The sequence below is a fragment of the Polypterus senegalus genome, chromosome 12 (genome assembly GCF_016835505.1).
Source record: "Polypterus senegalus isolate Bchr_013 chromosome 12, ASM1683550v1, whole genome shotgun sequence".
NCBI classification, from domain to species: Eukaryota; Metazoa; Chordata; class Cladistia; order Polypteriformes; family Polypteridae; genus Polypterus; species Polypterus senegalus.
Genome location: NC_053165.1, coordinates 63,569,416 through 63,585,929, shown reverse-complemented (window position 1 = coordinate 63,585,929; position 16,514 = coordinate 63,569,416). Strand labels below are relative to the sequence as shown.

General features: G+C 41.9%; 1 protein-coding gene across 2 annotated transcripts; it reads right to left on the bottom strand.

Annotated features, from left to right (window-relative positions):
• Positions 1-16,466, bottom strand: LOC120540815 (E3 ubiquitin-protein ligase RNF34-like). Of its 2 annotated transcripts, none has more exons than XM_039771889.1 (8): positions 16,309-16,466; positions 8,873-9,091; positions 5,582-5,950; positions 3,277-3,333; positions 1,433-1,634; positions 1,328-1,357; positions 974-1,018; positions 1-360 (listed from the first exon to the last, which is right to left on the bottom strand). In XM_039771889.1, exons 1-8 carry the CDS (start codon positions 16,324-16,326, stop codon positions 176-178), a joined length of 1,125 nt encoding a protein of 374 aa, XP_039627823.1. In that variant the 5' UTR covers positions 16,327-16,466; the 3' UTR covers positions 1-175. The 2 variants fall into 2 exon arrangements, with proteins under 2 accessions (XP_039627823.1, XP_039627824.1); XM_039771890.1 differs by lacking the exon at positions 16,309-16,466 and adding an exon at positions 13,790-13,908.
• Between the last annotated feature and the right edge of the window lie 48 nt (positions 16,467-16,514).

Here is a 16,514-nt window from a genome sequence, read left to right as displayed (position 1 = left end):
TGCAGGTAGACATTTTCATTTATTATTAAATTTTGAAAATAAAATAGCATCAGTAATTTTAAAAGCTCAAAAGAAAATGAGAGACACTGTCCTCCGCCCCCCACCCCCAATGGTTACCCCCATGGTTAATACACATTGAAAGTTTGTTTCCATTTTCCTTCTTCTCTTTGCATCCTTAAGACTTGAAAACATGCACTGCTCTCACAACATATTGTCGACATATCGGACATTCACTCATCCTCTTGCCACACTTGGTACATGTGACCATGTGGCCACATTCCAGGAGCACACAGTCAATCACCGCGTCCATGCAGATCCTGCAGAGGTTGTCGTCATTGGTAAAGTGCATCTTCTCCCCATCTACAGGAAAAAATGATGATTATCTATACATGCACTTTTTTACATTTGACCTAGGATTTTGTAATTTTAATGAAAAGGTAACTTTGTTGGGGAAAACTATTTGATGGGCTAATGAGAAAACTAAATTGGCAAATAAAAGCAACACTTCACATTACAAAGCATCATGTTAGAGAAGTTGGTTTTTGTCTGAACCTCTGAACCTAAAAACATGTTAAAACCTAAAACCTTTTATTTTTTTAGCACACACATTTTTGAACCTGTGTTATAAAATTATTTGATATTATACCCCAGGAATAGTAAGTGCTCAGGAATCCCAATAAATGCAAAAGAATGAGAGGAAAAATAGTAAACACATGCAAATGAAGAAATCAGAATCCAGAATTCCATGATGCAAAGTGGACAGCTGACTGTGCAGCTCAATCTCCCTTTCCTCATGGGAATACAGGTATGTTCTCTAATGTGTGTCTTATCAGGTTTTTTTCCATCGAAAGGTAAAGGCTAAGAAATGACTTGTTTAAGCCACTGGCTTTGTAGCACTGACACGCCATCATGTTTAAGACGTTTCACTAGCAGGGAAAAAGGAGTCTGCACAAGTTGTTTGTACCTTCCTTACCTGCACTGCCACTGCTGCAGATGGCCTGAGGATTTGTGGGTACCACTTTGAAGGAAGGTAAAAAAAAAAAAAAAGTACAGGGCCATTAGAAACAAACGCTGCATGTTACTCACTTCATATGTAAAGCTAGTTATTAGAACAGAAGCACAGACCACATTGTCAGTACTGCTTGAAACTTGTCACAAACAGGTAGAGAGTATGAGGCTGGTGTGTAAACTTTTAAATCAACACTTTAACAGCCCTAGTCTGATATTTGTGACAACATGAAATGTCTTACATGGCAGTCTCCCAAACATTATCATTATTAGTACAGCATTTAATAAAAAACAAAACAAAAAAAAAAAAACACCTTACCTGATGTTAGGCTGCTATTCACATTTTCCACTGCAATAAACAGAAAAATACATGAGTCATTGTTTATTTATTTTTTTTAAATTAAGGGCACAGGTATTTACATACTTGATTTTTTGTTTTCTTCTGTTTCTCGATAGAGCCGGCTGACTCGCTCCACAAGTTCCCATTTTTCACAGCACCCAGAATAATTCACAAAGTTTCGCGTCAGGATCTCTTTTAGTTGTCGGACTGTTAGACCTTCAATATCTTCTATGCTGGATATGTCAGAGATTGAGGCTCTTGCTCTTTTCCTGGATAATGGAGTAGCCTATCAAAAGAAGAAATAAAATGAACAATTTAGCTAAAATAAACAACACTGCATTTTACTTTATTTGCATTCTAAAATCATATTTTATGTGCCACTGTACGATATAAAACATTATCAAGCTTCTGTGTAACTACAAAGGAAGGTAGATAGCCAGATTTTAGAAATTGTTTTAACATGGTACAGGAGGTGGCTTGGCTGTGAAATTTATCCTTTAAAGAACAAGTGCTGTATTTTTCAACTCTTATTTTTCAAATATGGTATACCTGTCTTTGCCATGCAAATGTGTTCCAAAGTTAAGCATTTTGTATACATTCAAAAAATATTTTCCCCTCACTGCTGCTTTTCAATGGAGGCTCTGGGGCACACAGGAAAAGCTTTAAAACTTACCATATATAAGTTGTTCAGTATTGAGCCACATCTTGTGATTATGCACACATAAAATAGCTTTGTGTGTCAATTTTGGACAACAAAAATGCCAATACGAGTTTAAACCATTTTCAAAGAAAACCAGCTGTGCATGCCATCTCGGCATTTGTCTTTTGCAGTAACCTTTCACAAACCCCTGGGGGGTGATTTTCTCCTGACAGACCCAAATACAGTAAACTTTTTGTGAGACATAGTTGGCTTTGTTTTAACTTCACACAAATGAATAGAAAAATGTGCCCTAACCATGAGAGAGACAATCCTAGAAGTATGCGATAAAATGATTATTTTCTTATCCCATTTGTTATAACAAATGTGTTGGAAATGCAGAAGGCATCCTGTATCAAAACTTTTGTTGCTTTATCGTTAAGTTTTTAGGCTTTTATTTTACAATGCCCCATAGTCCTCTTCATTGTAAAGCGCCGGTGTTGGCACAATATACTGTATACACTATATTTATAGAAAGCATTTAACTTTAGCACACAATGTTTGACCTGAAAAATTCCAAACTTTAACCTCCACCTGTGTCCGTGTATTTTATCTCTTGATGCTACAGGTTTTTACCCCACCTCTCCAAAGACATGATGTTTATGTTAATTGTCCATTCCAAAATTGTTTCAGAGTAGGACTGAGTGTGGGTGGGGTCTGTCCACAGGAGTTTACTACCTTCTGCCCTGTGGTGACCCTGCTTACTCCAGATTGAGCAGAGTTTGACTATTTTATTATTCCATTTGTAAATGCTCCCTTTCATCAAGAATATTTTACATAGTTTTTAAACGTTGTAAGTTATGTGGAAGTTGACATGCCAGTTTAAATGACTAAAAACAGACAACCATGAAAATGTTCTTGATCGCACAAGATTATTATCGAAGGTTCTTCTGTTAGTTGAATTGTCTAACTTTACGAAGCCCACTGTTTCTTCAAACCAGAAAGCTTGTTGCTAAATATTTAGACTCTGCTTACATAAGCATTGTTTGAAAAATACATATTCCATCCACCCATCCATCATCCAACCCGCTGAATCCAAACACAGGGTCACGGGGGTCTGCTGGAGCCAATCCCAGCCAACACAAGGCAGGAACCAATCCTGGGCAGGGTGCCAACCTACCGCAGGACACACACAAACACACCCACACACCAAGCACATAAAAATACATATTTTGTATTTAAAATAAATACACTGACAGCTGAATTCCACCCAGTATTGTTTTGTGCTTACCTCTTGCTCTGCGTTTTCTTCTGTCTCCTGATTTATTGATGATGTTCCTCCTTCTTCCTGCAGTGAAAATCCAAGTTTCACACTTTATGAACTTTTCTAAAGCCCAAAGAAGCTAGCAAATGCCCAAGACAAGCTGCATTAGTTTGATTTTTATCCTGCTTTATAACCATGTTTTGAGCGTATTCCATATCACAACTTAAAAATTTTTCACTGCCATTGCTTGACATGTTTTTTGAAAATGATTCCATCTTGAAATTACTGGTAAATGGGCACACAGTTGTATGAAGTTTCAATATAAAGACTGCAAGTTAAAAGGGCATTTCCGCTGCAGTAAAACTTATATCTGTAACAGAACTGTAAATGCATCGGAGATTCGGGCCGAGCAATTAAATTCAGTCAGTAGCTGCATCAGGAACAAAAAAATGACATCTGCACTGTATATGATAAAATCCCACCTGTCTCTCCATCCCAGATTAGGATTTGTACATGTCTCATGGGCATGCTGTTGTAATTAACGGTTTTATATTTATATTTGCACTCTAAGACTGCACAGTACAAGTAATTCAGTTAAATCTTGGTGAATACTGAAGCCACTTAGTCCTCGCTCAGCTTCTCTCTTTGGAGATCTTCCTGTTACTTACCGGTTAGACAGCAAGTTCAATTGACATGAGTACATCTTTTATTTAATTTTTTGCCACTAACTCATAAGCACAAACAAGGACAAAGATTGAACTCGTGTGAACACTGCGTTTGCACAAAGGACTTCACTCTGTGATTGCCACCACTGTCTGGCACATTTGCAACAAGACCCCAGGGTAGCTGTTCCTGGAATGAACCATGAACTCAGACTTAAGACAACTAATTCTCGCACCATCTCAAACATCCAACACAAGTCATATCAGTTAGGTGACATCAGAAGGCTATCTGCTTTTGCCAACAGCAGACATGCAACACTTACATCAGCAAACTGTATTTTTACAAGCCAATGTACAATCTCCAGTACCTGTGCAAGGGCCATAATGTTTCAGTGCCAAGACAGTATCTGCATTGCTGCTCCTGAATCGGACAGTTGGCTACTGATCTGAATTTCTCTTCCAACTCTGTGACTTTGGCTCTTCCAGGATTGACTCCTAAGCACAGAACCTTGAAAAGTAACCACTTCCTTAAAGGAAGACGTCCAGTTATTATCTGAAGTTGGCTGGCATGAAAACATAGTTATGAAGGTAGGGGCAAATAACCCAGGACTGAACAAGAGAGTCCCTGCTCAATGGGGAAACACTCTGAACAGTTATTGGGTACAAACTATGCAAATGGTTGATAGTTGTCCTCTACACAATTCTGAGTTACTGTATAATGAACTGCTCTTTTTTTCCCACCAGTAGAAAAGTCCAGTGGTGCACTACCCAGCCGACACCTCTCCTACAGTGCAAACCCAGACCCAGACAGACTAGCTATTCTAATCAATATGATCAACTCCAGTGGAACTACTGTCCATGCTAAGGTGAGTCCTGTGAATTTATCTAGATACAAAATAAGTTAATTTCCTTCTCCTTTAGTGAAGGGACATTCCAAGAGCCAGCATACCACCAGAATTAGACCTGATCTCCAGCATAAAGCTTATCAACGGTCAGACCAAGTGGTGTTGAGCAAGGCAAGGATCTATGGGATGCCAAGCCAAGAGGTGACCACCACTGCCAAACCTTGCTCCACTGGGTAGTCTTTGCAGTCCTGTTCCAGGTAGAGTTCTTTCTGTTTCTTGTTGAACTCCAGAGGAGTCACTTTTCAGGTTTTTGTTTTTTGTCGTGCACTTACCCATGGACCCGTGTGTTAAGAATAACCTTATCAGAAACCAAAGGCAGCCATTACACTGTGCTTTGGTCATCACTCACTACGTAACACTCTGTTTGGGGCATGAAATAATAAGCTGCTAAGTTTAAATTTACACTATGTCGTAAATGGTCTAAAGTGATAAAGGCTCAGCATCACAAGCTATTTAACAAACTAGCTAAAAATGTAGCGATTAACTAAATAAAAAAAATGATATATATGGCTACTGTTAAATGTCATATCATGTGCTTCTCATCACACCATGCCGTGCTTAAAATGTGCCATATAATGACAGACAGGTTTTAGTGTCCTTTTTCAGCAGAAGGCCAGAAACTTCTGCCATTTAAAACTTTTCTATAACTGTTAATTGTCGAAAATGAAATTATTTGGTAGCTGCCAACCTGCAACTTCTACTTAATGTAATGAGAGGTGTTAAGCACCAGAAGGAAAGAACAGCAGCACATCCTTTTGGGATTACCTCATTTACGGCTCCAAGGCTTTCTCTTCGGCTTGGAGTTTCGCCCAGAGAGGCAGAAAGTGAGGGCTCTGAGGGAGTGGCAAACAAAGATACAGTGGAGTGGAGACTACTTGTGTCCATGTCTTCTTCCAGGTCTGTCCCTCGGTGGCATAAGACCAGTTCCACTAAGTCCTCCTTCTCACGGCATGTGTCCGTTGGAATGTTTCTCAGGACCAGATATTGCCGCAGGTCTCTCACTTTCAGCTTCATGAGCTGTGGCCTTTGGAATGCAGTTTCTCTCAACAAATGGCAAGTTGAACACCGTCGGAGGTTTTCTTCCAGAACCGAGCACACAGAACAGAAGTTCTTTTTGCAGTCAAAACAGATATGCTGAAGAAAAAAAAAATAACATTGACGCAACATTAACATTATAGAATATACTCGTCAGTAACATTGTTTATTGTGTAATGGGGAGGGAAATTAAAAAAAAAAAATTCTCATAAGTCCAGATTGCAGCTTTTGATTCAGAGAAAATTAAAATTGTGATACTATACCTCCTCCAAGTCAGACCAAATGGGTCCCAGTTACAGAGAGAAAATGATTAAAGGTTGGTAGTGGTCAACCACAAAAAAAGAATACAGTATGAAGAATCTAAAATAAGAGTTTGCTAAAGTACTGCTTCTCAAGCCTTGATAATAAAGGCCGAGACCAAAGTGTGGGTGCCCCGTAGCTGAACACCCTACCTCCTCTGCTAGTTTTTCTTTATTCTTTAAGTTTAAAGAGCGATTGAGAGTACATCGTGTACCCTGGAGGATGTGCATTCTGTGAGTTGACGAGGGGAGACATGCAACAAAATGCACAACTGTTTCATGCAAAAATCTGCCAAAAGCTTTACTGAAACCCAGTATTAAAAAATTTTACATTCTACATGGCTATACTTTATCTCTTTGTCTTCTTGTGACCTGTGTTGTCATGTTTTAAATTAATTAAAAGAAGTAATTCTATCATAAAACACTACAACAGCCAATTTGGCTTGAAACAAATGAATATTACAGTGCAACAAGCTCCCTCGATTTTGTCAAGTTTTTTTAAGCAAGGTTAAGGAGACTTTTAAAAGCCCAGAGCTGTAATGACTGAAGGTTTAGCCTATCAAAGATAAGTGCAAAACTCCAGAAGAATTCAGCCAAACTCAAATACAAGCCTTGTGTGTCCAGCCTCACTAGTCACATCTACCACCCTTTGGACAAAGTTCTAGTTTGAAAAGAAAGATGCTGCTTCCAGGTCGGTCACAGCAGGGGTTTACTCTCCTTTAAAAACAATGGGATGTGAGAAGAAGCTTCAGGAATCACCATATGTGTGCAAATGAAGTCAATCATCAGTGTAAATTGTGGGTGCCCAGTCCAGATTTGTGTTTTGCAGTCTGGGTAGGCAGTGGTCTACACCAGTGTTTCTGAACCTTTTTAATGCTACAACCCACCTTTTTCCACGTTCGAGTATTTGTAACCCAATTGTGGTGAACTGAAGATGATGGTCAGAGACAGGATGGTGGTTCCCTTGCTGAACCAAAGACCATTATCAGAAAAGGTATGGGGGAGATCCCACCCAGTGAAATAAGAGCATAGAGCGCAAATATATCTTGTGGCAAAGCCAACCCCTTGGACAACCCAGTGCTCACCCCACTACCATTATTAAGAAACCTGCGACCTAAAAACGGCCAGTGGTTAATAAACAATGGCCTACGCTGTTTTAAGATGAGTATAGGATATGGAACGATTTTCTTATTGTTGATAAACACTATTTGATAGGAAACAAAGTGATGGATTTTTTTTCCTTATTGTAATACATGTAGATGACTGACCAGAAAATGAATCAAAAGATCAAATTAGCCTGTTATGCCATACTAGATTGTGAAGTTAAGCCTAATTAGGTTGATTTTTGCTTTGTTGGATTCTTCTTCTTAAATAATACAGAATTACATTTGAGTGCCTGTGTGCTCCATCTTTTTAAACACTTTCTCATAATTAATTAATGCAGCACTTCCACCAGCTGTAGCATTAGCAGTGTCCATAACTGAACGGGCAACCCTTTACACAAATCATCAAAAAAAAAAAACCACATACCTTTGTGTGAGCGCTATACTGGCATGACACTAAATTATACAATAAACGTTCTCATGCAGCACGAAGTCTGCTCGTCGTTTGCAAGTCATCTCATCAGTTTAATTTAATAGAGTGCTCCAGACCGAGTATGTGCTCAACAGCTTCTTTGAACATTCAAGTTACCCTTTATGTTGTAAAGATTGCATTCTAGCTTTCATTATGCACTACCTTGATGGATTAAAGAGTGGAGTATTCCTCCCATCCAAACCTGTTAAATTTACTAACTTTTTGAAATTTAGTCTTTAGCTCTAAAGACCAAAAACAGCCCTGCAGTGACCCATCTGCACTCAAATCAGCACTGCAGCGCTGTCCCAAAAGGGTCTGCAATATTCAATGAACACTGAAGCAGCACAAGTCCCATTCACAAATCAAGGTCAGGGGATGCCAGCTCGTGCTGCATATTGACGGTGCAATGCCAAGATTTTATAAGATGATGCAGTACTCCTTTTTTTAGCAGCAGTTCTTCTCTCCGGAGAGCTGTCCAGGAGAAGACTCCATCCAGGCGCTCACTGGCTCAGCGTTACACTGCTCACATCTCACAATTGACTAGTAAGCCACACGGCCACTGATCGGCGCATTTTCTACCAGTTATAATTTTGTGTTCATTGTCTATAATGACTTTGGCCTCTTGTTAAAGATTCAGCTACTTGCATGCCAGCACTGCTGCAAAACCTCGAGTGGTTTTCATTCTTAGCCTTTAAATAAAAATCCTCAAGTATCATGCAAATTTACTCAGTTTTGGTTTTTAAATGTCTTTTTTAAGGTCATGATCACAAAACAGAAGTGAAGAAAAACCAAGTGGTGCAGATTGAGCTGTGGTTCAGTAAAAGATGGATGGACAGCTTATAGAGGGTCCCTGCCACAGAAATCCGCAGACTTGGCATAATACATCAGAAGAGTCAATGTAGACAGGCTGTATAGATAACTGGGCCACCTGCCAGTGGTCATTTCAGTTACTTAAGGGAAATCATCTCCTGGCCAGGCAAGGCTTCCTCACCAGTTACCCTACTCCTGACCATGTATGTTTAGTTTTGAAATGTAGACATGGCTGTCTAACAGAATTTGTCATAACCTGGAAAACTCCCCAGACCCAGTGTTTCTAATCAGACCTGACCCAGCTTTTCTACTGCACTTCCAGACACCTCTGCATTACCTTTTTCCTGAATACGGAGAATGTTAATCCACAGGCCTTGCAAACTATAGTTGCGTTTCCAGGAGATGGTGGAGGGTATGTTGAATAGCCAGCATTAGGGGCAAACCTGAAAGGCCCAGCTCCTGGTCCAAATCCTGGCTGCTGGCCTCGCACTGCTCCAGTGCCCATTACTTCATTGATTAGACCACAACATGAAGCCCACATAGACGAGGCCCCGGCCTGCAAGAAGATAGAAACATTAGGTAGATATTATTCACCATGGTCTGCTAAACAACAAAATAACCTTTGCATTACATAGGACCCTCCTACAGTGACCACCATATCAACAGTTATTTACATCCTAGGTTGAGTGACCTGCTTAGTCACATAGATGTAACAGAGATGTCACACTTGAGATTAAAATTGAGTCCCTCAAGCATGAAACTGATGCTGTGTGCGCACAACAGTACCTTACTGTCAGGCTTCAAGCTGTCACCTAAAGCACCACCTAAACTTTAAACTAAGCTGGGCCAAAAAACATTTGCTGCTCTTAACTGTTTTTCATTTTTATTCCACCATTACCAGTAATTATTCTCATATTAGAACTTTGCCTTTCATTCCTTCCTGCAGCAAAGGAGCATCTTGGTTCCTTTTTTAAACTGTTAACCAAACCAGTCAACGAGGACACCTTTGTTTCCGCCATCTCACTGCACTGATACCACCCACCGAACAACAAATGAGGAGCACAAAAGTGACAGGTTTCGAATTCAAGAGTACCTTCATGTGACAATGGCGGTGAAGGACACACACATTAAAGCCTTTCACATGGTGGCCATGTTCTCGGAGCTGCCTGCAACACAAAGTTAAAGGCCGACTTCTACATTAGAACATTCTAGATGAGAACAGGCCATTCAGCCCAACAAAGCTCGCCAGTCCTATCCACTTATTTCTTCCAAATGCAGTGCCCCAAGGCTTTTTTCTCAATTGTTATAGAAACACTTGAGAGCATATATAGGTTTATATACAAGAAGAGTTGGGCCACACAGTGAGGCCTCAATTGGGAACTGAACCAGCAGTCTTGTGGGTTACACTCCAGTGCCTTAGCTGTCACATTCAACTGGTATCCCCCAAAAGTGAGATGCTTTCTGTTGCCCTCTTTACGCTGGAAGGTGCCGTACACTCAAGTCACCATGTCGCTGTGAAGCAGAGTGTGCTACTAATCACGTCCTGTAGAATGACACCCATGTGCTATCAGGGCAGTTAACCCCCCACCCCACATCTTTTCTCCTACACTGTGATAGAAGGTGAATTTGGTGCCTTTCTGTAGGTGGCCCATGAAGGTGATGTTCCCCCTCTTTGTAATCCGTTAGGTTCCGTAACATCACAAGTGTTTACTGTTTACTCTACCAAAAATGATCCTTTGAAACCTGAGTGTACACCGCGGTGCAATGTTGACATGTCACTTTGCTTGTATTATTTCTTACAACAATGCTAATCTACCCAATTTGAATTCTTTCAAGTGCATACGTAGCAATACTCTGAATCTACCATCAACTGCTGAAGCATGTGGGGGATGTCCAAGGACCACCGTTTATGGACTTCACAGTTGCTCGCTGTGGAAGCAGAAAGTCATGCTTGGTAAGTAAAGGCCTTGAGCAGATACCTGCAACTTAAGTAATATGACATATGCATAGTTAAAATGTTTCTTCCATTCCCCAAGTTTCCAAAACTTTTTGGGGGTATCTATGTTGTAATGGGGTTTTCCCAAACAAGTAGTAATCCAAAACAAATTTAATTTAAAAACTGCTTACTGCTGAATGTATTCTTATGCATGGTGGGTTGCAAATGTGATTCCTCAAAGGATATAAGGTTAAGATACTGCAAAGAGTTCATATTGCAAGGGACACTTTTACATAAACTTGAGTAAATGGTGTGATCCGCCATAATGCAGTGCCTTGTGGACTCCATTAGTGCATTGGAAGCCACCCACCTTAATGAAAGATTAAATATCTGTCTAGTTGCAATGGCTTCCTACATTAATGAAAGATTAAGTATCTGTCCAGGTGCTATGTCTCTGTCATTCCAAAAGGTCGGCATAACAAAGCTATGTAGTAATCAGATGCATTGCATCATTTTACGAATCTCATACCAAATAGCATATAACAAACACATATACATTGCATTTGTCATTCCAACAGATGGCACATAAGACATTTATAGCAATGCATTTTGTTACCACATGCATTTCAAAACACGTGCACTGCAAATGTTGACACAGAGGTCTATGTTTATTTTTGAGATATCAACCTGACTGCAGGTTTTTAAAAGTAGACTGCAGTGACTTAAAAAAAAAAAAAAATAAGATCCTTCTCTATTCGGACTTTCACTGAACTCTCCCACGTTATGGTATCCCCACAGGTAAACTACAGGGAAGTGAACTGGCTGTCATGCAGGTTTGACATATGAAGATGGAATCAAGACTGAGCAGAACAATTCTTAGAAGATGGTACACCAACAGTTTTCAAAATGTAGCTATGACTGAATCAGGTAAGTAAACGCTACTGAAGCAAATGTTACCAGTGTTTCAAAATGCAGTGCTAGCCCCATGAAAAACGGCTGACTGGTGACTGGGTGCTTCCGCCTGGCACTGCCATTTCGTCACCCTGTGTTCCTTGAGGACTCCAGTTTGCTCCCACTGCCAAAAGACCTGCAGTTAGATTGGCAACATTCAACAGGGTGTGGGCATCAAATGTGCATATAGTCTCCCAATTAGGTTTATTTTTTTGACCGACACCTTTACAACAACATTTGGGATACAACTGCTTCCATTACTTTTGATTTTCCAGCTGGAGCACAAATGGGTGAAGTGGGATTTGAACCCACAACCTTTACAGTGTGAAGTCCAGAGTCACTATGGCACACTGCCTACCTATAAATGGCAAGTTGTGTCATTAGCTGTTTATTATTATTATAAGATATTGTAAGCTGTGTGTGATACAACTGCTTACATTAGTGATGTTTTACCAGCTGGAGCACAGGAAGGTCAATTTGCTTGCTCCTAGTCTCGTAGTGTCAGTAGCAGGATTTGAACACAAAACCTCAGGGTTTGATGTCCAAAGCCTTGACCATTGCACCACACTGCACAAGGGTTGGCTCATTTCAGGATAGACTTTATCTCTCATTGTACTGGAGAGAAACCAATTTAGAAAAAACAAATACAGAGCTGGGTGACGGCACTAGGCTGCTCCTGACTGAAGGCCAAGAGAGACAGCAGAGCTGACTGATTGGAAAAGACAAAACACATGCAGCAGCAGAACTAGCTTGGACATAACATGCAGTCTTTGCCAAACCCCATGTAAGTCACAAACAAACAGTGTAAAGCATTTCATATGCTTAGACAAGTGGGTAAATTTGAGACCCAGGACTTTAAGGTCAGAGCCCCATATTTTGATTTCTGACTAAATCATATTCTTGGGTGGGCCATGGGAAGCCAGTCCAGCCCCCAAACCCCCTACCCCCAAAACAGACGCAGAAGAACTATTCACCTAAGATTTTGGGTACAGAGCACTCAACGCCGAATAAACACAGACACATGGGCTAACATACTGAGTAGTGTGGTAGACAGTAGGACATTCGGGACCTTCAAGACTCGACTTGGTGCTCCTTTGTAGGAATTGATTGAATAGGATTGGTGATCTGCCTTGGGCCATTTCAAAGGTTTTTTTTTTCCCTCTAATGACATCTAAGTCAGCTAGCTTATATGTAATTGGTCTTCCACGGAATGGTTTCCTTCCACAGCACATCATTCACCAGAAACTATCCCAAGGCAAAGAAAACCACCAGCCTAATTGCTAAGATGGCACAGCATATGCTGGTAAGGAAGCAAAGCAGATGGTGTTGCTGCTTCACTTCTGTCTCTAACTGAACGTTACCCTTGCATTGATTCGGCAGGTTCTTTCCATTTTCACATTTACTTTTTTGGGCAGCTTCAAATGTCCGACCGCCCTCCAGGATTAGGCTGACTGTGTGATTTCTCATACCAGAGACCACCCTGCAGCAGAATGAGGTTCAATGCAGATTAGGGGTGGGAGATGTAAAGCTTCCACCAAAGCAACTGGGGCTGTGGAATAAGGAAGGTTTTAAAGTAAAGCATTACAGCGTGGGATGGTGGTGGGGTTCTTAAGGGTCAAACTCAACCCAGTGTGTTTGTAATACACTTGGTATGGCCACTTGTGATTTTTCTAGGCAGTCAGACATCCACCCAAACGCCAGACACAAACGTGTATGTTTAAACCTCCAGCTTGACGGAAATGTGTGTATTGTATCGGCTATGGGGTAACCGAGGTGGACCACTGTACACTTCTCTAACCCTACGCATGTAGACAAGGTGGATTGAGAGGTTACCTCTACGGTAAATTAGTACCAGCGGTCTGTTCTTTCATTGAAAAGTTCGCCAGCCGATGTGCATGTATGATTACGCCTACGAGTGGCACGGACGGATGGGAGAAGCACGCAAATGTCGTAATAAACTGGGAAGCCCGTTTGCCCGACGTGCAACCTCTAGAGCCCCCACAAGAATCGCAAGTCGACCAGTAGCGATGAGGCAAGGTCGCGCTGACAAACGGGGCGTCTCGAGGTGGCACCTTTATGGGTCAAGGCCGGCGGAACGATGCGGCACACCCGAAGCTCAGTCTCAGTCACGACCGGCACTGCCCCAGCAGAATGTCCACTCCCGTCCATCTACACCGTTGTCATTCAGTCCACATGCACAAAACAGCCTGCGTTGGCATCCATTATTACGGAGGTGCGGAGAGAACGCTCTCCTACGCGGGGTTTCGCTTGACTTAGCCCACCGCTGCCTCTCTAAAGGAGCAGCCGAAACTTCGCGCGGTTTAGGCGATCAAACAATGCACACGAACATAAACAAATAGGTCATACCTTCATGACAACTCCAAGGTGTGAATAGCACCTGAAAATAAAAGACAGACCATGGCCAGAGCACCAGGAACCACTTGGTTACGTCGCGTCCTTCGTCACTCCGAGGTGCTTCTGAAGCGATGGAGGGCGGACACGTCGAGTGACTGACAGCGGGCCGCCCAATGCTTGAGCGGGCTATTTTTAGCAGCCAGTGAGACGCGCAGAGCTGCGAATGGGTGCGTCGATCTGTCAATTACTGGGCGGTGCGAAATATGTAGGCGGGAGTTTAGCTGTCACCAGAGCAACCTCTTCGGTGAACCGAGTTGTTATGAATGTGCGGCACGGTTTACGGTTTGGTTTGCCAAACCAACGGCTGGTGCTTTATCAAAACATTATTTAGAATCCCGCTTTTAGCAAAGTTGGGACAGAAATGCTGCCATCTCAACCAGAAGGACACGTAACTCGAGTAGCTGGCAGTAATCAACTGCTTTATAAGTATTTCTGATAGTTGGAATCTTATTTACTTATTATTATCAGGTAAATAATGCAGTGCTGTATTATTATTTTATAAAGGGGTGCATTATTGTATTTTGTACCATATGGGGGAAAAAGTTAAGTGTTCATTACCAGGAGTCCGGAGCTAGTGTGTGTCTACAACTGTAAGGTCTCGAGTTTTAAGTATGAATGGCAGCGGTCAGTACGGAGGAGCGCCTAGAAAAGCACGTCCGTGTTAGCATTCCGGCAGCAGTAACGTTTAGATAGATGCAAGGTACTATATATCACAGCTGCGTGGCCCCTGACTATGAATTATACAGCGACCTTCAGATCAAGCTGCACGCACTATAAGAGCACATTGCAAAGCAAGATGACGACTGGTCATTACAGGGTGGGCGGGGGTATTGTTACAGTATGTGGTTGTGAGATAAATGTGTGTTTTATATACACGTTTTTAAATTATATAATGTGTGTATTTATACAATTTTATATTTGTGTCGTATTTGCACGTATTAAAAACCGAGCATATACAGTACATCAGAATTACCTTGTCATTATTAATGGCAATGATGACGTAGTGTTCTGGCACCATCTCTTTTAATTGGCTAACGTTTCTGCTCTTCACATTTCGTCGTTACCCGCTATGCTCAGTAAGTGTGGGCGATGCGAGTCTTTCTCTTTGGTGAGGAGTAAATGTGACATGAAGGAATTTCTCCACCCCACCCCTTCCTCCCACGGACACGGAATTCAAATGCGGCATTGTAGCTAGAAATTAGAGTAAAGGGGCACGAAAAAAAGACGAAACTCCACAAAGACATCATGTCCTTGTTATTTTGGTCAGACACCTGGAACGAGGAGGGCTAGGAAGCTGGCCATTAAAGTGTAGAGAGCGCCTTTAATTAACGGAATCTCAGGGGCATCCAGAAAGCCCACCTACCCAAAACAGGTTTGAGGCTTGCGAGTTTGTAAATTTTAGTTTCCTTTGGTATTCTTAACTTAGCTTGTATCCTAAAAGGCAGTTACTTTATATTGTCAAATTCATGTCTCAAGTTTAGAATATATTTGTGGACGACCGCCATGGACTTTGCGTGGTCCCCTAAGAAACGCGTCTCACGAAGACCTGGCGAGCTGTAAATTGCCCACGGGTGTCTGGAGCCGCAAGGGCCTGCGCCACCACGCTTTCCGCGTATTCCTTTCATAAAGTAGAACGCAAGTGCTTTGGCACTTAGGTGGGTTCGCTTGTCACACTTTCCCGAATTCCTTTGGAGTCCTTCCGGTGGGTCCCTGAAAATTTGCTCATCTGTCCATACGACAAAAAAAGATTACTTGTGGGGAAACACACAATCGCATTACTAGCAAAGCTGCGCAGACGTCCAGTTTTTAAGCATTGTGCTCCGTTTAATAATGGGAATATCTCCAACATGTCCCATTTTTAACAGACTGGTCATTGAATAAACGCGCACAAAACTCCCTGCTCTGCTAAGTAACATACGTCTAAAGTATTTCGTGACCCAGGCTTGAGTAATAAATTTATGTCGCGCTTTGGATTATGAGCAGGTCGGTAACGTTTATTTTTTTTAATTAAACCGGTTGAGAGGTGAGAGTTCGTTGCAATAAAGCGTGTCAAAGTTCTCTCTCGATTGTCCAGCCGTGAATGTTTCCACTGGGAAGCTCCTACTAGTTATATTATATATAGTGCCTTCCATATCTACCTACCTATACTTCCTACAAAACGTGAACTGCGCAACATTTTACCCCCCAAGATCTTGGCGTATTGTCGAGCTTCATTTTGGCCAAACGAGGGTTCTGATCCCACTTTTGCACCTGCGCTATCAGACAGACCCCGGGGTTGGGGGGCGTACCTGGGACAAGCTATCGTCTGGCCCGTACGTTCCGTCATAGGACGAGAGGACTAATGTCGTTTACAAGGTGGCTAACTGTTCGTGTCGCCTCCTTTCGTGTCACATCTGTGTATCATCATGACAAGCCCCGTGCAGTCCGCTGCCACCCGTTGCGGCGCCTTTGCAGAGCCCACCCCCTTGTACCTCGAAAATCGGCTTCATCCCTCTTGATCGCCTTACTGCAAAGCCTCGCCGGTCTGACCACTTCAGCAGTATCCGATTTGACGGGAGGGGCGCAGATGACTTGCGGCGTGGTTTATCGAAAAGGGGCGGTATTATGTAAATGTATACGCACAAGCTGTGCTAAATGTAGGCGTGGTCCAAATCTCGTTGCTGTCTTATTGACCAGT